The following is a 23,550-nucleotide window of genomic DNA, read 5'->3' on the forward strand; positions in this document are numbered from 1 at the left end:
TGTTTCTCAATCTCAGCAACTTTAAGATGTATGGGTTTCAACTGCCAGAATTCCCCAGCCATAAATGCTGGCTGAAGAATGCTGGGAGTTGAAGTCCATATCTTCAACCCGTTGAGGATGAGAAAAACTGTCCAAATAAGTTGTTAAGTCTCTATACTGTGCACACACTGAGTTGGGACAGAGAAGAGATTCTAGAAATTAACTATTGCCCAAACATGTCAAATAGTATGTGAACTACAAATTAACAATGTGACTGATTAATTATCTGGAGGCACATTTTAACTGAGAAATAAATGGAAAGCATATATTTACTTGTCAGTAATGTGACAGTCAATAAAGTACTACAGCAGCCTTCCAAATTGCTAAGTAGTGAAAAATAAATCCGTTTCAGAAGCCGCTTGTGAATCTTAATTTGGAATTAAAGTTCACAAGCTAATTATATTTATTTAACATGCAGGTCTGTTACTCCTATGGGTCAGGTCAAACAATATTTGATGCCCAACAGAATTGGCCTGTGCAAAATGGCCAATTAAATTACAGGTATTCCTGAACTTATGACTACAATTGAGCCCAAAATTTCTGTTATTAAGTAAGAAATTTGTTAAGTGAGTTTTGCTCCATTTTATGACTTTTCTTGCCATAGTTGTTAAGTGAATCGCTGCGGTTGATAAATTAGTAACCTGATCATTAAGTGAATCTGGCTTCCCCATTGACTTTGCTTGTCAGAAGGTTGCAGAAGGTGATCGTCACATGAGCTTGGGACGCAGCAACAGTCACAAGCATGAACCAGTTGCCAAGCATCCGAATTTTAATCACACGACCATGGGGATGCTTCAAAGGTTATAACTGTGAAAAATGGTCCTAAGTCACTTTTTTCAGCGCCGTTGTAACTTTGAATGGTTACTGACTGAAATGTAAGTTGAGGACTACCTGTATTAAAGTTACATGTACGTCTTGTTCGGTTGCCAAACATTACTAATGATTTGTTGCCCTAATAGAAATTTGCATATTAATAGCTGTTCTTCAGTTGACATTAAACTTTGAAAATCCCCTCCAACACTAGCAAAACTGTTACCAATTGGTTGTTTTCATGCAAAACAGAAAGCCTTACACATACCTCCATTTCTGGGATGAATCTGCTTGGTCCTTGTCCCAGAGGTCTGGGGATCCTAATTCCAAGTTCCTAGAAAAGAAGGTTACATTGCAGTACCTGGAGTTTTTAGTTATAAACATTTCAGCTGTGGCTTTGAGAGCAATTAATGCTTCCCCACTGAAATAGAACTGTCCTTGTATTTCAGAAGTGCAATCAGTGGAAATGTTCTGCCCATGCTTCATAACAAGCCACACTTGTTTACAGTGCACCATTCTGCTGCCATTAAAAACAATGAAACCTGGTTCAGTAAAAAACCTAGTTTTGCATAAAGTACTTGGCAAAGGGTCAAGGACAAGGAGTTCAGTACACAGCTGCTAGCAGGGTAATGTCAGCGATACTGGAGGCTTTTGAAGTACATCTGCATATCCGCAAAACAGAATTATGTATGAAATCTCTCAGTATCTTTCAGGAAGTATAACAGGGCTGTAATTTTATCAGGGCTTGAGGGGGAAGCCACAAAAATACATGCAATAGGATTTTTAAAAATGTCTATTTAAAAATGACAAAGAACAAACAGTAATTTCTCAGGCTGAATTTATAGTCAACTTGAAACTTTTATCTACCGCAAAACTTTCGCTGAATCAATTGTCAAGCCCCATTGCACAACTAAAATGTTTTCATCTTCTACGATCTTCTAAAGATCTACGATCTTCTAAACACATTACAAAAACAGTAAATTCAGATGACCCAAGTGGCATTTTTAAAAACATCTTTATACAGACACTGCATGAACCAATTCTGCAACGTATGGTTATGCAGTTAAAAAGACGACTTTATGGAATTCACAAAACAAAAGCCGGTTGCTTTTGTTATTGTGAACAATCCCTATGTCACATAATCATTTTTTTTATGTGCCAACTCACTTCATCCAGAAAAGAAGTTCTGTGTCGGAAGAAAATATTTTACTTCTGCATTGGGAAAAATATACCAGGTTATGATATATAAGTATTTTCACCCATTAAAAAATCATTAGTAGAGACCAGCAATTAAAAAAGGCAAGACCTGGCCTTTGAGAAGCACTGCTGGAGTTTTGGCTGCCCACTGAAAAAGCAAATTGACTTATGTGGGCAAAGTGATTATCTTACAACAGGTTCTGGAGAACGGGAGCCAAGCCCTCTCCTGGTCAATTACTAAATAATCAAAAGAAGGACTGACCCAAGAGCCAGTTTGGTCTATCTGTGGTTAAGTTACTAGGCTAGAAACCAGAACACTGTGAATTGTAATCCTGCTTTAGGCATAAAAGCCGGCTGGGTGAGTGTGGGCCAGTCACTCTCTCTCAGTCCAACCCACCACACAAGGTTGTTGTGGGGAAAATAAGAGAAGAAAGGAAAATTAGATATATTTGCTGACGTGAGTTATTTATAAAAATAATAAAGGCAGCATAATTTTTTTTAAAAAAAGGATGAGTTATACATTTTCTCTCTCTCTCTCTCTCACACACACACACACACAAACTCCAATTATTTTAGAAATTTACAGTACATGAAAACGTGGCATTTATGATGTAGCTATAAGCATCCCGATTGGTTACAATCACAGCTGCCACCATCACTGCTCATTCACCCTGGCAAACCCATGTAGCAGCAGCTCTCTTTTTATGAGGAAATATAATAACTTCCTTGCTCCAAAAAGTCCCAGTCTGTGCAATATATGTGGAGTAGTCAGCAGCTGCTTTTTGAACTTTGATGGCACCACTAAATACCCGAAGGACTAGAGAATGGTCATCACTACATCTACCAGCTGTGCCAATACAGGACACCAGCAGCAATGGCTACCAGCACTGCAAGTGTCCATATCAGAAAGCATCGTGCAGTTAGATTCCTATTCTGAAAGACAGGGTCAACTTAAGCTTGGTGCAGGTCCATGAACAGAATCACTGGTATCTACATTATTTTTGTGTAGGGTTTCTGAACTGGGGGAAAAAAACAGGCATACGTTCTTTATCTTTTAAAGGCATGTGATCTATTTATCTACTTGATAAAATAACGCACTATTTTTTTTCTTCTATCAGTTTGAATAAATGTAACCGGCAGGCAAGACAATATGCAATGCTAATATAAACAACATGAGACAGCCAATCTTTCTGGCAGCCTCTCTCAAGCCAGTATGGGCAAAAATTGAAATGTCCCATCTTTCTTATTCTACTTTTATGTTCTATCAGTTTGTACAAGAATAGCAGTTCTTCACCATAGACAAAAGGCTGCCAAAAAACAGAAACATTAGAGAATCAGTACATACGTTTTGGGCCCCACCTTGATTCCTCAGCCAAAAATAGTTATGCTTTAAACTTTCTTCAGGGTATATTATCAGTACAGTATCTCTTCAATCAGTTCCTCAAATCTAATGTATTTTATTTCATAGTTGTCATAATCCTATTGAAGCGCCATATCCCAGGATTAAAATGTCTTCTTATGTTTTTCATCGCAGGTTCCCTATTTCTACCTCTAAACGTACTCAGAACAAGACAAAAAAGCTTAGTTCCTTCTTTGATTTCTTTGTTCTCTATTCCCCTCTTCCTTTTGGAAAACTCTTTATCAAGTTCTGCCTATCTCTCATCTACACCAGGGATCCCCAACCCCCAGTCCATGGACCAGTACCGGGCCGCGGCATGCCAGCAACCGGGCCGCCCAAACAAGTGAAGCCCATCCGCGGGATGCAGGCAGCACACAAAACCACGCAGTCTCCGGTCTGCAGAAAAACCTCTCTCCACAGAACTGGTCCCTGGTGCCCAAAAGATTGGGGACCTCTGATCTACACTTCTTGAAGCCTTCTTATTTTTTGTTTTCTATTGCTAAACCTTTATCCATGATGTTTCATTAATTCACATAATACAGTTCTTTTAGTCCGTGCACTGATCTTCTAACAAGTTCAGAAACTATTGTCTTTACAATTAAAACTATAAAAGGTTTGCTCTACCATCTCTCAATCTTCATTTCCTCCACTACCATCCTCAGTAGGTGTTGGTTTCCTCATACAACTTTGCCCTTTCCCTCTCCGAAAGATCTTCCAGTTTTTAAAATTCTTCCCTCAAAACTATCTTTCCCATGAGGCTTTTAATAACCCTTTAATTCATATGCTGCTGTCATTTGCATTCAATATATGGTTTTATTTATACTTGCATACTCACCCTTTTTAAATGGTTATCCACTTGGGACAAGGATCCATTCTTATACTCCCCGCCCTTTCCCTCTCTCTTAGAAACATTATTTTCTGGTCAATTTAGATATTTAAATTTGCATGCAACAACAAGCATCTTTAAATCTCTATGGTTCTTTTCAGTTTCTAATAAATGATTTCATACGTTTTAATGTGGTAAGATTTGTGTTGGTGGTTTGTACATTTCCCTTTAAATACTATGAATGGCTAAAACAATTATATTTTCCTCAACTCTTATTACTGAAGAGGACAAGACAGGCAAGTTAGATCTCTGGAGCTAAGCAATATTTTTAGGGGTGGGAACATTCACAGAAACCATTTCCACCCACATACTGTTCTCTATTTTACAAGTTGACAACAACAACACAACTGGAGATTTTCCTTGAGTCAGCCTCCAAAAAACCAATTGAGGAAGTTAGCTGATGCCAAGTTTTATAAGAGATTATACAAAACTATAAATGTTTTTATGAGGTACACATTGACTTCATATGACTGATGCATGTTAAATTTCCTACAAAAAGTTCTTCATAAGTACGAGTTCTCCAGTTCCATTATTCTTTCATTTCACTCCAAAATTAATATAGAATTCCTTAAATCTTATTTCTAGGCTTTTTTGATTAAATGATAGCACAACCCACACCATACATAGAGATACCTTGAAAACGATAAGCACCCACTCATAACACCAATATCGGTCAGATTTTCAAGCAACTGGTAACTGATTCAGATTGCAAAAGTGATGCCCATGAAAAAAGCAAACTAAGCATTTCAATTACAGAATACAAGACTACAATGTATAAAATGCTGAAGTCTAAGTTTATCAAGGAGTAAGAACATTTAGAGCCCCTGGATGAGTTTACAGTATACTTGCCAGATGAAAAGCATTTAACTGCTGCTTGCATAGCTCCTGCACAAACAACCCACCATCTTTTACAGCAGTCTGATCTGCTGCCAAGAAGCTCTACCCACAAATTAGTTATTTGCATGGCTTAACTGCATTTTATTTCTCTGCAGTTTCCAATCACTCATTTTAGGATTTCAAATGGCAAAAAAAGCATTAACTCAGTCTGTTCTCCTTAGTTAGTAGGTATTTAATGGCAACAAGGGTCAAATGTGGTATTGAATAGGAGCTTTAACAGCATAAACTAGAAAAAAAACCCGATTTTCAAAATTATCTTCAAAGCAAATTTGAGTAGCATTGCACTTCCAATGGTACCATTATGATATTTTATGTATAGGAACGAGTAGTGTTCAGACCATACTTTTTTATTTTTCTGTAGTTTAAGCTAAAAGCAAACTAGATGACAAAACAAGCAATAGTATGGAAAACCTTCCTGTAAACCACCAGGGAAAGAGGAATGCACTACTAAATAAGTCAGGCTACCCATTCCCATCGTCACCCCACTATTTATGATTAACAACCCATTTAAGAGTATATTTTTACGTCATGATAAAAAAATATTAAAATCCTAATATTTCAAATACTTTAGAAAGACCCCAAGAGACCGTACATTTCTATCTTAGGGGCCCATTCTCTCCTATATCCATTCTTGGAATTTACACCTGTGTTGATTCCACAGAGTCCAAACCTGTCAATAGTCATTCTTGAACCTTTTCATTTGCAACAAACTTTCTAATTGGTCTCATTATTTTCCAGTAATATATTCGATGCTTGCCTTCGCACCCTGCAGCTCAATATTGCAGCTCAGTATTTGACATCTCCATTAAGTTTCTCTAGCGGGCACGGAGAAACCCAAAGATCATCCCCCCCGGTCTCCGTTAATCACACAAGACTCCCTGCTAGATCCTTGCCGAGTCCTCAAAAGGTACGCGGCGCTTCCCCGCGCTCTCTGCCCAATCTCGGGTCCTTTACCTTGTTCCCACAGCCAGTACAGCGAAATGGTTGCCCCACTTCGCGGTCCCGGGTTGGGTTGGGGGCACTCGCCAGCTTCATGCCTAAACGCGAGTCGGGAGTGCCGCCGCTTTGCTGCCACGGCCGCCGCTTCCGCGCTCAGGGCTCCTCGCCGCTCCCTTCCCCACCGACCAGCACCGGAGCACTCGACTCCCTCATAAGCCCGCAGAGACTTTTAAAAACAGCTGGCGGGCGGGGCATCCAGAACCTGGTACAAACAAGACAAACAGAGCCCCTCCTTTTGGCCCGCCGCCCGCCAATGATTGGACCCAGAGCCTTTGGGGGCGGCGCGCAACGGGCTACCTGGCGGTGAGGGGAGCGAATGATTAGAAGGCTCCGGGATGAGGGCGGAGAAACTGTGGTGCCTTCAGCAGCTTCACAACCAGGCCAGCCGAGAGCTGAAGAGATACGGCAGGCCAGGCCTCTCTGTCCTTTAGTAGTCCTCCTCTCTTCTCCTGTTTTTATGCAACATTAAGAGCAGGCTATTTTTAAACGGCCTCTTGCAGTACAGTATGAGGAAGTCCGACTCTGATGAGAACCATTTGCCCTTCTGCAAATAAATGGAAGAATTGTTTGCAACAACAGAAGAGCAGCCCTTGAGTAAAAAAAGACTCAGTCCCAGCCTTCCAACAGTGTCCAGATCTGTTAAATTATCCCAGAGGCTTCTGCGTGCTCAAGTACAGGAGAATGCTATGTTGATAGACAATATAGTTTGCATATTGTCTTTAAAAAAAAATACTGTTAGCAATATTTGAAGTATTTGTTTTGGATCCCAAAAATATGTTGGAGATCATAACAAATTTCTGTCAGTCTAGGCAACCTTGGCTCTTTTATGACTCGTGGACTTGGCTGGCTCAGGAATTCTGGGAGTTGAAGTCCACGAGTCATAAAAGAGCCAAGGTTGCCTACCCCTGGTCTAGTCAGTAAGAAAAAAAATATGGAAAATATTTTCAGTTTTATCCAGGACAAATGTTTGTTGCAGGAGAAAACACACTTAAAGCAAGTGCTAAATGCATAGTGAAAATGATCTTGTTACCACCAAACAAGGCCCACAATATACCTAGCACACCCTTTGCAAAAGACTTTTAGGCACCAGTTTCTTCCAGCTACACCTGAGGCAGAATGAAGAGCATTTTCTGGGAATTCCCTTAGCACTCTGTCCAAAGGACGTCCATAATTTTTTGTATTCCAGCCAAATATTGTTTCTTCTCATAAAATGTCACCTGCATTATATGGTGCAACTGAAATCAATAACAACTTTTATAGTAAATTGTCCAATCAGCAGTACCTTTCCAGCATTTTAGATAAGAATCTTCCCCAGCCTGATCTAGAGAATGCCAAAGGATGTTTTATATGCAAAATATATATTCTGTTACTAGAACATTATGCTTTTGTCAGCCATAGCAAAAAATTTCCACAAACAACCTAATGGGAATTCCTATATATATCTTTAAACTATCATTACATGCAGTGTTGTAGACCAAACTGTTAAGCTTTTTTCTCCCTTAAACTAAAAAACATATTTGGTGCACATACTAATAGGTCTCATCATATTATCTTATTTAACCTATTCAGAGAAGTGCGCTAAACTTCTTGACGATCTGTTTAATAATTCTTGGCCATGTTAACTGACTCATGTCTCTTTGCACTTAAAGAATACGTGAGAGTTGCAGAAATTAAAATTTCAGTTTATATAACACGTATTTGCTTTGTTCTCACAAAAACTCTGTGTGATGATTTGTGTATAGTAAGTAGACAATATTAATAACACTTATCTCTCCCAGGGAAGGGAACTATTTAAACTGCAAAAATGAAATATTCTTATCTTTTACATGTGCACTTTAAAAACTTATAGAAATAACCATATATTCTGGAAAATGGTGGATTTAGTGTAACATGAGAACAGAACTTTGCTATTATTATTGTTTCAACAGAGCAATGTGGCTACTTATCAGGGCTGCCCCAGACAACAACACTGTGGATGAGGTGGGAAAGCTTAAATACTTTGTATTTAACTATTCTAAGAACAGATAATTATGAGGTATCTACTGACCACATCCACAATTCCCCTTTGAATTTCATTTCCATTTGCTTTAACTCTGGGAACATATAGTAATTTTGGGGGGGAGGGGGAGGAGAAACCCTAATCCCCTCCATTAGCTGATTTGGAGATGTACAGGGAGAGTGGGCATGGAAACTAGAGCTGCACATTCTTCAAAAAGAATTCAAAGAAATGTTTTGGTTCTCTCCCAAATATAGAACCTCTGTACTAATTGCTGAACCAGCATGACTCTTTCCATGCTTTTGAGTTTAATCCTCACCTTGAGCTAGACTTCTCTTTTTTGAGAGCAGGTGTAGCATCACTTAAAAAAAATGCCCATGTAATATTATTGGTTAACTTCTGATCCTGAAATGTTCTGTACATAAGACTAAAATGTTTGACAACTCGCTACAAAAGAGATCACAGTATTTTAGAGGTACTAAATTATCAGTTTCCTCTTATACTGTAGTTAATAGTATATATTTTTCAGGGGGCAGGTCTGGCTCTTGTACATAATTAATCTGACAATTATAATGTTCTTTTTCTAGCTGTTTTCATGGGCATGTCTTCATCTCCTGCAGGCATTTCTACTAGTCCATGTTCGTGCAGTTACTATAGTTTAATGCAATAATTATTTAACACTTAATTCATTGTTGTTAAAGTAAGGAAAAGCCAAGACTATGTGTTGCGAAGACAAAAAGCTTAGTTCCTTCACTATTAATTTACGCAAATAAGAGAGATTATTTTTTACAGGGATTATTTCTTTTTCTTCTCTTAAGAAAACAGTTACCCATGATCTAGGAAGCAGAATTTAGAAAGCCCATAACCTAGAAAGCAGAATTTGGAAAGCTCGTATCATTAATTAAATCTCATCTTCCTTTAGGATGAGAGAGTGAGTATAAGGCATATCCAAAATCATTTACACGGTTTGTTCTTAATAACTCCAGAGAAAATTATAAAGTTGTTCATCTTATATAAAGATGTAAATTTGGAGAAATTAGGAAAATATTGTCAGAAAATGTGAAGATTCATTCTGCAGCAAACAGCTTTGAGTTTACAGTTTTTTATTACTTAAGATCGATAACTATCCTATTTATAGTTCCCTTTTAGTTTATTTCTTAAAATTCCTGTATTCTATTTCAATTTTGGATAGCTGCTTTCAGCAATAATGGGTCCTCCTTCCCCATAGTCCCTATAGAATACACTTTAGTTGGAAAATTTAGAGCCACAATTATACCTAGTAACTATTTAATAATATTCATTAAATTGTTTCTATTTCTATGCCTTAAGAGACAGCCATGTTTCTATGTATTTTAATAGCCTTAATTATATATACAATCTATTTTCATTGTTATAATTGTAATTATTGTTGCCATGGCCTAGTGTTGGCATTTCTGAGCCATGTAAACCCACTCCATGTAATGATTTACTTCCATAATAACCATCAGCTGCTTTTTTTAAGTCACTATATTTTTTTTAGTGGCAGAAATACTTTTCAGTAGTTTTCAAAGGGAGAATCAAAGTAACATTTTGCAACAGAAAGTATAAAAAACTTAAAGTATAAAAAAATACAACTGTGTAGTCTATTGTGGATCATGGTCCACTTCATCAGATATATAAATCTCTGTTGAATTAGGTGGTGATCCACAACAGCTTACGCAATCATAATTTTATTCTTCTTTAAAGAGCCATACAACCCTATAAATATGCTATAAAATGAAAAAAATATATTCTTTAACTTAAATAGCATCTTTGCCAGGTAAAATAAACATTTTATTTTCATTTTAATGTACAGCTCTAAAGCTTAATGTATTAAAACATTAATGTTTTGTGCTTAGAGACTACTCAGCCTTTACTATATATGTTGCAACTTTAAAAAGATGTGAACATATCTCATTTACTGTACCTTCTGGGAAAAGAACAAAGGCAAGAAAGAGAGGCAGACAACTGAGGAAAAACAAGGCAGCCGTTCAAACAGGTCATGTTCAACTTTCTAATTTGCCCAGGAACTAAGAGCCTAGCAACAGTTCTTATCCAATCAGAGATACAGGTACAAGGCTCAGCTCAAAACCTCACAAAGACCAGCCTCCTCCAACAGCTTCTTAGCAATGCCTTGCAACAAAAAAGAACTACAGTTTTATAAACTGAAATGGGACACAAACTAACCAATCTTCAGATATATCATCCTCTGCCTGCGAAATCAAGACTTTGATTTTTAATCAAACTTTTTAAAGCTGCAGTCTGTTTCTTTAATCACCCTTTGGTTAAGACTCCCTATGTGTGTTTCTGTTGGACCTTAGCAAAAAAAAAGTCACTGTTCTATTGTACTCGTTTCATTCCTTTGAATATTTCCTTTTTCAAACTCTTCATTTTCAGTAGTTAACTCATTGCATGCTACTTCATTCCTAGACACTTCAGTGTTTTTATTTTGGTAGTCCAGTTTCATATGCTCTTTAGGAAAGAAAAAGTTTCAGAATCAGTTATACAATATGAGCTGTGCTCTCTCTCCAACCAGCTTCCACTGAAATTTAACTAGACTGCACAGAATCTTTTTGACACTTTGCAGTAAAATTGTTCAGCCACTCTTGTTTAGCACTACAGCTATTTTAAGTCCGGAACACCCACTTTACTTTCTAGAAAACATGTGCATGGCACTAAATCAGAGTGTTTGCTTAAAAGTCAGTCATGATCAATATAAAACTTAAAACCCACATTTTTTACAACTATTTTAAACAATCAGCCTAGGCATTGTACACAAACATCTAAACTGTTACCGAAAGCCAAATTCTAAAATATCCAATCTACCTACAATAGGCAGGGGAAAATGATTCCTTCTTTTTATGTTCAGAAATGAAATTAATGTTACATTCAGACTGTTCCCAGAACTCATGTCCTACAGAAAAAGAATAAGATAGGTTTGTGTTATTTATAAATAAACAAATGGCAATTAGCAACAGAGAGTACTGTGACTGGGCTATGGAGTCCTGTTTCCCTAGGCATTTCAGAGACAGATGAAACTGCTAACTGGAAAGGATTTAGAAGCCATCGGTGATATTCCAGAACACTTTTTCCATATACTGGGATTACTGGTCCCTCATTGGTGTCCGAATTCTCTCTAGGCCATATTTATGGAATCAGATCCAAACAGAGGTTCAGCTTCTTTCTCCATGCACGCCCAGCTATCTGACTAAAGTGGCAATGGCAGTAAGGAGAAATCTTGCCCTCTCCCAAAATTCTCTTTCTGATGCTTTCTGGACATCTGTCCTCTAGCCAAATAGAGGGTGGGAGCTCTAAAGAAGAAAGAAGAGGTTGGTGGAAACTGCCTCCTGTTCCAAGAGCTAGCTATCATGTTTTCCCGAAAATAAGACCTATCCCAAAAATAAGTCCTAGTTTAATTTTATGCATACGCCCGATATAAGCCCTACCTCCAAAATAAGCCCTACTTAAGACCCCGCCTACTCTGTCGCACCATCTGGTGAAATGAGGTTGTACGAGGCACATGTGTAAAAATCAAGCTGAGGTAGGGGGTGGTGGAGCTGCAAATGCACCCTGCCCGGCTTACCTCAGGGCTGCCGCAGCCAGGCTTCCCATGCCCCGACACCTGCCTTGCCTGGCCTCGTGGCGATGGCACCGACAGCCCCATCCAGCAGGAGCTTGCATGCCTGCCCACTTCTTCTGCGGCCGCTTGCCACTGCTTGTGCGCGTCGCCCCGGCCTCTGTTTCTCTGGCAGAGGCCTTCAAGAAAGGCCTCGGCAGCTGAGAATGGAGCTCCGGGTTGACGCACACATTGCCCCCCTGGTCTCAGTTTCACTGGCAGAGGCCTTCAAGAAAGGCCTTTGTAGCCCAGAACGGAGCCCCAGGATGACACGTATGTCGCCCCTCGGGCTCCATTTTGCTGGCAGGGGGGTTGAATGAGGGGTTCAAAAATATGCATATAATATTTGAAGCCAACACAAAAATAGGGAATAAGTTGGAAAAATAGACAAAAACTAGCAAGCTGAACTTAAAAGACAAGGCAAAGTCCTATATTCCGCTATGATAAATCAAAGGCATGAGTATAGGATGGGGGTACAACAGTGGTATTTGTGAAAAAAAATGAGGTTCCTGCTGATTCATCAGGTAAACATGAATCAACTGTGTGAGGCATCTTCAAAAAGAAGAAATTTAATCCTAGGTTGTATCCTTTTCAATATGGCATCAAAAATCCAAATGATGTCTACCTAAACAAGGAAGATCATTATTTAAATCTCATTAACCCATCTTAAGATCCATAGTTTCAATTGGTCTACTCTAAATATGATCAAACTTCAAACTACCAATGGCTAAGCAATGGGTCGGCAACCCACAGCTCCGGAGCCACATGTGGCTCTTTGAGCCTTCTGTTGCAGCTCCTAGCCTCGTCTGCCATCTGCAGACAGAGAGAGAGAGACAGAGAAAGGCACTTGCGCTTCACCTCTCTCTCTCTTTCTCTTTCCTCTCCCTCTTTCTCTTTCCTCTCCTTCTCTCTCATTCTTTCCTCTCCCTTTCTCTCCTCTCTCTCTTCTCCCTCTCTTTCTCTTTCCTCTCCCTCTCTCCCTCTTTCTTTCCTCTCTCTCTCTCCCTCTCTTTCCTCTCCCTCTCTTTCCACCTCTTTCTCTCTTTTCTCTCCCTTTCTCTTTTTCTCTTTCCTCTCCCTCTTTCTCTCTCCCTTTCCTCTCCCTCCTCTCTTTCACTTTCCTCTCCCTCTTTCTCTCTTTCCTCTCTCCCCTCTCTTTCTCTCCCTCTCTTTTTCTCTCTCCCTCTTTCTCTCTCCCCCCTCCCTCTCTCTCTTTCATGCACAGCAGCCTCTATTTCTTTTTAATTAAACTCTTCAATAAAGCTCCACACCCCTTGCGTTTGTGCACCGTGTGCACGCACACATGCGCGTGCATGTTTTGGGGCTCCCAATGTTTTCTTTTCTCTGGGAAACGGGTCCAAGTGGCTCTTTGAATGTTTAAGGTTGCCTACCCCTGGGCTAAGCCAAGGGTAAGAATATAAATTATTTCTTAATTCGGATTTTTCAACAGTATTTATATGGTGATAAGAGTTTTAACAGTGTTAATTAGAATTTAAGTACTTTAGACACTTTCTATTGAAACGAACAAGCCAACAATTTACAACAGTCATGTCAAACCCATGACATTCCGTGATGTATCATGACTTTTTCTCCATTGCTGGCAATGGGGTGGGCACAGTTTTGGTGTGATGTATCCGGCCCATGGGCCGGCAGTTTGACATGCCTGATTTATAATAAAGGTTATTTTAAAATTACATTGGAAATTCAAAACGAAACACATTTAGTTTGAAGAAGGCAAAATGTATTGCTAGCCAAACAACAAGCATTTTTCTAGTTCTCCATTCTATACATATTCACCATTCATCAATCTGCAATAGTGTTTGTAGTTAAAATAACTTTATAGTCTCTATGAGTAGCTTCTGCCGAGAAATGAAAATTTCTTTTGTGCACATCAATGAGATTAGTTTTCATAAAGCTTCCATTTTTTTTAAATGTTTTTTTCTTCCTTAATAAAAAAGTTGCAATGCTTTCTCCTTCCATTTTTTAAAAAAATCTCCATCATATTCCTGAAAGTGATTTTATCTGCAAAAGCATCTGAAATAATCTGAAAAATCTATACATCATAATATGAAAACTCAGACATTAAAAAATGTAGATATTTGCCAGCAAAACATCAATACAGACAGCAATATTTCAATAGCAAATACTAAAATCACTCATCTATTCCTACATGCAGCTTATTTTTCTTTTTACAGCCACTTAAATTGTTTGATAGTAATGGGGGAAAATAGGTAGATGGGTATCAGATTTCTTTTAACCTTTTGTCAAAATATATAACTTTTCCTTCTATTCTACCAAAGCTCTAAGATGATATGCAAATCAAATTGAAATTACAGTAATAATTCAGTTAAAACAAAAATTGTGCTTACAGAAGACAAACTACAAAATGAATTAGTATGACTATGTAGTTTTCATATCTGACCTCATATCTGAGTTGCAAATTATGTATTGATTTTATATCAATTCCTATTGATCCCTAGGAAACAAGATAGATATTACATAGTAGCAGTAAATAGAGTACAAAGGAATATGTAACCAAAAGTCACTTCTTTTAAACAAACAGCAGATATATGAACTGCCAAATATAGTTACATTTTAAACTCTTATAATTCTGGAGTAAAGATATAGCTGAAAATAACTAAGTATGTGCATAAAGAAGAAAATATTGCATGAGTAACATTTTAAAGATTTTATACCGACTAGGCAGTGATTCCAAATACATACTTCAATCGATAAAAAATAAGGGAACTTATGCAACATTAGACCATTCTATATGGGTTACAGGAGTAGCTTGCAGAGTTGCATTTATTATATTTATTACATAATATTTGTTATATTTAAGTGTTTATTATATTTGTAATAGTATTTATATTTTATATTTATTCGTATTTATTTTTAGTGCTAAGTATTTATATTAAATATAGATTTATCAATACATTTCGTATTTATATTTTTAATCCCAATAATTGAAATTTTGTAAGTAGAGAACAAAGTTATGTAAAACCTTATCTAAAAACCAACATCAGTAAAGCAGCAAAATACAATTAATAAATAAGTGGCATAAGTAAAATATTTAAAACTTAAAATCCATTCTTCCACTATAGCAGTGGTTCTCAACCTTTTTAATGCCGCGACCCCCAACCAGTTGTAAGTCGAGGACTACCCAACCGGTCATAAGTCGAGGACAACCCAACCGGTCGTAAGTCGAAGACTTTCCCTGCCCGGGAGCCAATAGAATAAAAGGGAGTAGCACAGCTAAGGAAAAGGGGAAAAAAATGGCGGACTGCATTGTTTGGCGACCCCCGTGAAATGGTCATTCGACCCCAAATGGGGTCCCGACCCACAGGTTGAGAACCACTGCACTATAGTGAGTACTTCAAGTCAAAATGTTTATAAATTGAAATGCCTGGGAAAAGGGAAATGTTTTTGCTCAAGTGTGCCTCAGCTTGCTGGCTGGAGAATTTTGGGCATTGAATTCACTTTCACCTCTGTATTTTAATATTTACTTGAAGCCATTGGGTGATACCCGACTGTATAGTTTGACATCTGGCCAAACGTAAAATGTACCAATGGATTTCCAGGTGCAATTTATTGTGCTGGTTGCCATCTCTAAGACTCTACATGGCTTTAGACCAGTGGTTCTCAACCTGTGGGTCGCGACCCCATTTGGGGTCAAACGATCATTTCACAGGGGTCGCCAAACAATGCAGTCCGCCATTTTTTCCTCCTTTTCCTTAGCTGTGCTACTCCCTTTTATTCTATTGGCTTTTGAAAGCCAATAGAATAGACTCTCTTGAATAGAGTCTAATTCTATTGGCTTTCAAAAGCCAATAGGAATTGTCTCTGCCCTGCTGAGCCTGCCAAAAGTCCCAGTCTGCAAACGGTGCTGCAAGTTGTCTGCAGCGAAGGCGAGCTGTCTGGAAGTTTCCATCCCTCCCTGCTGAGCAACTACTAAAAATGTAAGTAAAAGAGGGCCAGGGGTGGGAGGTGGGAGGCCGGCGGGTGCAGGGAGGGTTGCTGGCGCGCGTGGGGCCCGGCGGGTGCCTTTCCTCCCTTGGGCTGGGCCAGCTGGTGGCCCAGCCTGTGGTCGCCCTGCGCTGTCCCTTGCCAGCTACACCTTGGCCGGCGCAGGGGGTGGCACCACGCATGCGCGGCACTCCCGGGCAGGGAAAGTACTCGACTTATGACCGGCTGGGTAGTCCTCGACTTACGACTGGTTGGGAGGTCGCAGCATTAAAAAGGTTGAGAACCACCACTTTAGACTCTGCTATCTAAAGAGCACTATTTGCAATGAGGTTTGCCCATCTACTAAGATCTGGAAAAGGAGGCTCACTTTTTGTTAACCTTTCAACTCTTTGTGGAGTTTTATATGTTGCTTGGTGTTGCTTTTGGTTTGAAGAACTGATTAAGCCTTGGGGAGGAAGAAAGGAAGGGCGGGGAGAGACAGGGAGGAGGGTATATTGATACCGATGGAAGAGAAATATCTGTATTGTACTGATGGCCAAAGTATCATTTGGTATCATATTGATATACAAATATTTTTTCTATAGACTTTAACTATAGTAATACTGTTTGCTGGAATAATTTCTGTCACCTCACTATCCTTGCAGGTAACAATTTCTCTCTGACAACCTTAGATGACAAAGACACCATTATTTAAACCTTTCAGTTTGCATTTCTTCTCTTACCAGATTGCTAACCTCCAGACATATCCATAGTTGTCATACTCATTTTAGCCCACAAGCCAAGATTTAGCAGTTTCTGACAGTCCAGTGAGAATGTGAATCTGAATTATTAAAAAGTCTTTGTCTTACGCTTTTTAAATAAAATATTTGGATTCAGTTTCTATTTACACTACTCCTCTCTTATAGCAAATAAACAGGAACTGGGATAAAGGACAGGCTTTACTGAGAACTCGGCCATTCCTAAAGTATTTAAACAGAGCTGTTTTGATACTATTGCATCATATCTCTTAAGATAACATAGTCACTGAGAACAGAAGCACATTGCTCCAGAGTGATAATAGGGACTGAGAGAGTGATAATAGAGGTCGAGAGCAAAGAACAATTTGGTTGAAAGGGGAAATGATCTCCTGTAGTGTTTAATATTAATCTAAAATTCAGCCACGGGACAGTTATATGTACATGTGGAGAAAAAGTCTCCCCACCCAGCTCACCACTACTTCCTACCATTGGCCTCCATTGAGCTGCCTTCATTGAAACCATACAATACAGGTAGAGAACAGGGAGCAGGTAGCGTGAGGCAGCGCCGCATGATCAAAGCAGGAGGAGCAGGAGGTGGCGTCCGCAGGGCGGGGCAGTGGGGACTGAAGAAAGGCCCTACAGGGCGGACTTGGCTGATGCGCAGTAGTGGTGGACACCTTTCACCATCACTCCCACTGGCTCCGAAATGGCAGAGGGGGACCGGGTAAGGGACCGAGTCTCCCCTGCCATCCTCCATGGCAGTCCGACTTAAGAGGGGAGTAAAAGGAAAGAGGCGGGCAGGCAGCCAGGTCATTGAACAGATGGGGGGAAGTTGCCAAGTGGGCAGCAGCCTGGCTGCGGGGGCCCTGAGGTGTGCAGGTGCAGGGTACATGGGCTAGCTCCACACTCCACCTGTCTCATCTCACCTCATGTTGGTGGCATCAGTGCACCACACGGCTTCCTGCCCCATTGCGGCCACAAGCAACCAGATGGTGGGATGGAGTGGGTCGGTAGCCATGCAGAGCATCTGGCAGGGGCCAGACAGGCAGTAGCAGTGTTCCCACTCACCTGTACTGCGTGGGCTTTGCAGCCCCAGAGTGCACCAGCTGCGGCTGCTGCCAGACATCTTTGGCACCCATGCGCTCGCCGCCTCCCGTACATGGAAAAATAAGAGATCCCCCCCAAAATAAGCCCCAATTGGTCTTTTGGACTAAAAATAAATATAGGACCCAGTCTACCTTCATCCCATCCTTGCAGAGATCATCCAAAAGCCCGACCAATGCCGTTCCTGTCCCATACCCCAAGTCTGAATCTTGACTGAAAGGAATCCAGATAATGTAGTTTGTCCAAGATCCTCTGAAGCTGTTCTCCAATCATCTTCTCAAATCCTTCCCCTAAAACAGGGGTGTCAAACTCAATTTCATTGAGGGCCACATCAGCATTGTGGTTGCCCTCGGGGGGCTGGATGGGTGTGGCCAGGGTGGATGCAGCCTACTGAGTGGGCATGGATGGAATGGGTGTGGCCTACTGGGTGGGCATGGCTAGCGCTACATCGTTCGCGTCAAGGGTGCCTGTGGGGGCCTGGGCAGGAGTGGGATAGATCTCAGGGTCTCTGGCAGAAGGGGATGGGACCAGGGCAAGCGCCAAGGCATGGTCCATTTCTTCATTCCTCACAAAGGGTGACACCTCCCCAGCATGCACCCAGGGGGCGGGGCCGATGCAGCAGGGGCTGGTTCCTCGCTGTTTCTAGATGGCCTTGTGGAACTAAGACTGAATGTGTTTCAGCATAAATGGCCATCACAAAATTGTATACTGGCTCCCGGCCGGCCTGGGCCAGGGCCAAGGCAGCGGGGGCTGTTCCCTCACTGTTTCCAGGATAGCTTCGCGGACCACATGAAACCACTTCGCGGGCCGCATCCAGCCCCCAGGCCTTGTGTTTGACATGTCTGCCCTAAAAGATGGGGCTAGACACTGGAGGAAAATTGTCTACTATATGGGGTCCAGAGATGGCTTCTTGAGGAGGAAGTGAACCAAGGCCTTCTTGAAGGTAAAGGAAAAGCCTGCTCAAAGAATTCACCACTGTTAAACTCCATTCACATGACATCCCCCAGGGCCACCAGGAGGGCCATGGCTCTAAACAGCAGGTGACTGACCTCACAATCCTTAGGACTCTGTCCACTTCCTCAGGCCAACAAGTGCAAATCATTCCCAGATAGCTAAGTAAGATTCCCCTTGACCTGCAACAAGGCAGCTTCAATTGCAAAGTGAATCCGACTTAGTTAAGCTGTTCCTGAACACAGGTTTAGGCTCTTTTGAAAGAGTGTCACAACTGTACAGTCCGGTCAACAGGTCACAGGCCTGAAGAAGATTCCAGCAGGTTACATTTTTAAAATAGTAAATAGTAATAAAAATGTTTTTATAGTGCAATGTATTCCATTCCCCTCCCCCCCAAATAAAGATAACTAGTTTGGAAATATAGACAGATTATAATAAAAAAACAGTATTTATTGCTTGCTGCCAAAATTCAAAGCATTTTAACAAACTACATTTTAATCCAGTAGGATCACAACAGAAAATGGGAATGAATCCCTTAATCAAATGAGTCAACTACATTTATATTTGAACAGTATAAAGTAAGAAACAAGAAAGCATCCTTTGCATAAAATGGGGAGGGGGATAATATTTTTAGAATAAAGAATTTTTGAAACTGGAAATGAAAGGAATTCAGTTATTAGATATGCAAGTAACTAAACCGCCAAATTCTTAGTTTAAGTATAGCCCTAATTCTACCTCTATAAACTCCCTCAGAACAATTTCCTTCACCAGAGGTCCGCAAATTCAGTATATCAATAAAAAAATAGCTGAGGTTTTTTTTTTTTTTTAAGGGTATCAGTAAAACAGAATCTTTTACAAAATGGCATCTGATTTTCTTAACAGAACACCGCATCAGTGTTTCTGCTTGCTACAAAAACACTTATATTCTGGCTTCTAAAACAGGACAAAATGGGAAAAACGTATTTTGCGTCTCTAAAGCAGAAAATGAAAAAGAAAATAGAAAAGTAGTGTTTTCACCTTTTCCTTTCTTCTTTTTTCTATATTTCAATCCCTTTAATCCAGTTTTTTTTTTTTTAATATGGCAGCAAATGAAGTCTGGTTTTGAAATTTGGGAATAAATAGTTCAGGATTCTGTAAAATTAATTACCAAAGAGACTTCACAGAAAAGAATGTGCAACCTTCTGAATCCTAGACCACTGTAACTATGCACAAAATTTACATGCATTATTCTCAGAAACAATTTGGAAACTTGGAGTGAGAACAATTTAAATAAAATTTAGTGGAAAAATAATATGCGCCCATTGGCAGTTATTTTTCCCTAGACAGCTATTATCTCCAAATTGTTTTTTTTTTTAAAATGCAAGAGAAATTTAAGAAGCGGTGTCCCTAAAAACAACTACAGAATTGTAATTCTTACCACTTATGCATACAGAACATGGATCACAACCAAAGCCTCCTCCTGGACTATCTAAACAATTCCACATTATTAAAAAGAGGCCAGTTGATAAAAACCTAACACTGTTCACCCACACTTTAGCATTTTATAAAAGCGCTTGTTTTAAAATCAAGTATAGTAAGGGATATTTGAGAAACTGCAGCCTGCACAAGCTAACCATTTGGAGTATTGTTTTACAATCAGAAAATTTCATAGAATTTCAAATTAAGAATTTTAATGCAGTGTTTGTATTATTTGCTTGCTTCTACAAATGTACTATTTGCAATTAAATAGCAGAGGCTTAAACTTTGTGCATGAATAGATATAACAAAAATGTAACCAACTATGTTCTGTTGTAAATGATTATACTATCACATTTGAGAAATAATCTTAAATTTCTTTTTAAAAGTTCGCATATTGTTTAGCATGCTTATATCACCACCCCCTACCCAAAACGTGAAGCTGCAATCCTATATATGTGATAGTCAGGAAGCAAATCACCCTGAAATGAATAGATTTTACTTTCAAGTAGACGCATATACAACTGTGCTGTCAGACAACAAGTCAAAGAACATACTGTTCTCAAAAGAAACACTTATTCATTCTCCCTATTCATTACTAACCCACCCAAATAATTTGCAAATACTGTAATCATGTTTGTTTGAATATGAAGCATTGCATAAAAGGTTCTCTGAAATTCAGAGAAGATCCTATCTTGGTTTTAGGGATAAACAGATTCCAAGGGTGTGATCTCCTTCAGCCAATCACAAATGTAAGCCACAATGCTGCCATTCGTTCATGTCCTATTACAGCAAAGAGAGGCTTGTTTTTCTGCTTTTGTCTGAAATCTTAATGATGAATGGCTGCTTCAGGGAAAAGATCAAGCAGCGTGGTTAAGGTTTATTATGAAAGACAAATTAAACAAACAAACAGCAACAGTTAATAGAATAATATCTCTAAAATACATCCGAATTTCAGAAAGAGAACATACTTTTAACCCAGGTTCTGTAATATTCCAACATGAACTTTTGTGACCAAACTAGACATGACAGCAGCAAAATTGGATCCGTGGCTAAATCTCTAGGAGGGAAAGGGACAATTTGGAGTACAATATGGCCAAATGTGAAGAGCTGAATTTCCTATTCACCCTTCGTCCACAAAACTACTTTAAGTAGGCATACTTTTTTTTTAAAAAAAAAAAAACAGGGTTGTTTTTCATGCCCAGACATAATTCTCTCTGGAGAAAAGGTTTTGAAAGCAAGTAATTACGGGTAAAAAGGCAAATACAGGGAAAAACTGAGCTCTCACTTCCACTCATGCTCTTCTTGACAAAGTCTGCATACACACTTTGCAGAGGATGTGGCTTGTGCATTACTTTCACCAGCCCTCACTTGCCAAGGAAAACAATCGGAGTATGAATTTTTACAAACATAATTTAGGATACTAAAAGCAAGTCATCATTTGAACTGAAAATGGTGTCTACTGTGTATACATTAATTTACATGACATAGGGGCACTTTTGGCTACCCTGAATGAATCTGTAAGGGGAAGGGTCCTCAGAGTCTAGCTTGACTCCTGGTGAACTGGAGAAAACAGATACATTACAGTAGTCTTCAACTTACAACCATTTGTTAAATGACTGTTGAAAGTTGCAACATCTTGGAAAAAGTGACTTAACCCCATCACGGTGACAATAATTTGGATCCTTGGCAATTAACTTAATGACCTTATTGATTTGCTTAACAACCACCGTAAAAACTGTTGTAAAATCAGGTCTGACTCAACCTATGGCCACAACTACTTACAATGGAAATTCTGGTCCCAATTGTGCTTGTTAAGTAGAAGACCACTGTAGCTTTGTTGATAACAATACCAATGACCAGCCACTGCTGCCTTCTGGGATTTTTGTTGTTTTGATTTCACTATCTAGCCCAGTGGTGGCGAACCTATGGCATGTGTGCCAGAGGCGGCACTCAGAGCCCTCTCTGTGGGCATGCACGCCATTGCCCCAGTCCCACCACCTCCGTGGCCCCCTCCTCACCAGCAGCCCCCCGGGAGGAGAGTTGCCCAGGGCGCAGCCTGTGCAGAGCAGCGCAGCCAAGGACATGGCAGCCAGGCAGCAAGGACAAGACTCCGCCCTTTTATCCCATCGCCTGCAGATGATGCTGCGGGGCGTGGCCAGAGGACGTGGCCAACATGACGCTGCTGGGCTGCCATGGCAATCTGCTGTGGTGGGCCATGGAGGTGGTGGGTGGCCCTGCGGGCAGGAGAGATGGTGCAGGGGCAAGGTGGTTTGGGGGCACTCGGTCTCTAAAAGGTTCACCATCACTGATCTAGCCTTTGACCCTGGGTTTCCTTGATATCTCCCATCCATCTAATAATTTGCTAGCTAAAAATAGTTTACTAACTTCATCACCCCAAATCCTGCCTCAATCTACTTTCATATTTTTTTCTTGCTATCAATTCATACATCATAACATTTCTATGTTAAATTACCTTCTGCTGGGATTGTGAAATTTTTGCATGCCCTTAGGATTTATAATAACTTAATGCATTTGTTCAGTTTCAAGCCACCTAACTCCCGAGCAGCTTTGTGCAGCTTAAATTAAAAATTAAAAATAAATTTGAATGAAAACAACCAGTGAAAAAGAATACAGCCAACCAAAATAGTGGATATAAGGTTCAACTATCATTCCAGCCCAAGGTTCAACTATCATTCCAGCCTAAGGCCTGGGAGAACAACCAGGTCTTTAACAATTTACAAAAAGTTGAAACACTGGGGTAATAATATATTAATAGAAGAAAGTGTGGATAATTGATGTGACAATACCAAGGGAGAATAGAATACAACACAAAAAATTGGGGAAGATCACAGAGGATCAAGATTTGAAAATGTACGTTGAAATTTTATAGTATAAATTGGGAGCAGTGCTCCCAGTGGTCATCAGCATATTGGATGTCCTATCAAAAAACCTTGGACAGCACTTAAAAAAATCTGCACATTGACAAAATTTCCATCTGTCAAATACAAAGGGCCATGATGTTTGAATCGGCACATACCGGTAGTCCTGTACTAATCCTGTGCCATTCATTTATTGAACGTACAAAGTTACAATGGCACTGAAAAGAAGTGATTTACGACCAATCTTTGCATTTATGATCATTACAACATTCCTACCATCATGTGATCAAAATTCAGGCCCTTGGCAACTAGCAGGCGTGTACAAAGATTGCAGCATCCCGGGATCATGTAACTGCCATTTGCTTGATTCACTAAACTGCAGTGATGCACTTAATAATCATGGCAAGAAAGGTGGTAAAATCAATGCAACTCACTTAACAATCACCTGACTTAGGCAATGGAAGTTCTGGTTCCAATTGTGGTCATAAGTCAAGGACTACCTGTCATTGACTTACAATCATAATTAGGACTGAAACTTTGGTTGCTAAGCAAGGTGATTGTAAAAAAAAAAGATGTCATGTGACTGCAATTGCTTAGT

The 23,550-nt window shown here is 39.8% G+C and overlaps 1 protein-coding gene across 3 annotated transcripts in view; it reads right to left on the reverse strand.

Moving 5' to 3' along the window:
- Window positions 1–23,550, reverse strand: part of SESN1 (sestrin 1) — a 51,825-nt gene that overhangs the window by 15,775 nt on the left and 12,500 nt on the right. For 2 of the 3 annotated variants that reach the window (XM_039351159.1, XM_039351161.1), the window contains one exon: window positions 1,118–1,183. In XM_039351159.1, coding sequence (XP_039207093.1) covers window positions 1,118–1,183 — 66 coding nt within the window. Of the gene's footprint in view, window positions 1–1,117; window positions 1,184–6,182; window positions 6,418–23,550 lie in introns of those variants that run through there. The other variant, XM_039351160.1, reaches the window with a different exon arrangement.

This window comes from Crotalus tigris, unplaced genomic scaffold, assembly GCF_016545835.1.
Source record: "Crotalus tigris isolate CLP2741 ecotype Arizona unplaced genomic scaffold, ASM1654583v1 scf7180000018371.15429387391:27106975, whole genome shotgun sequence".
NCBI classification, from domain to species: Eukaryota; Metazoa; Chordata; class Lepidosauria; order Squamata; family Viperidae; genus Crotalus; species Crotalus tigris.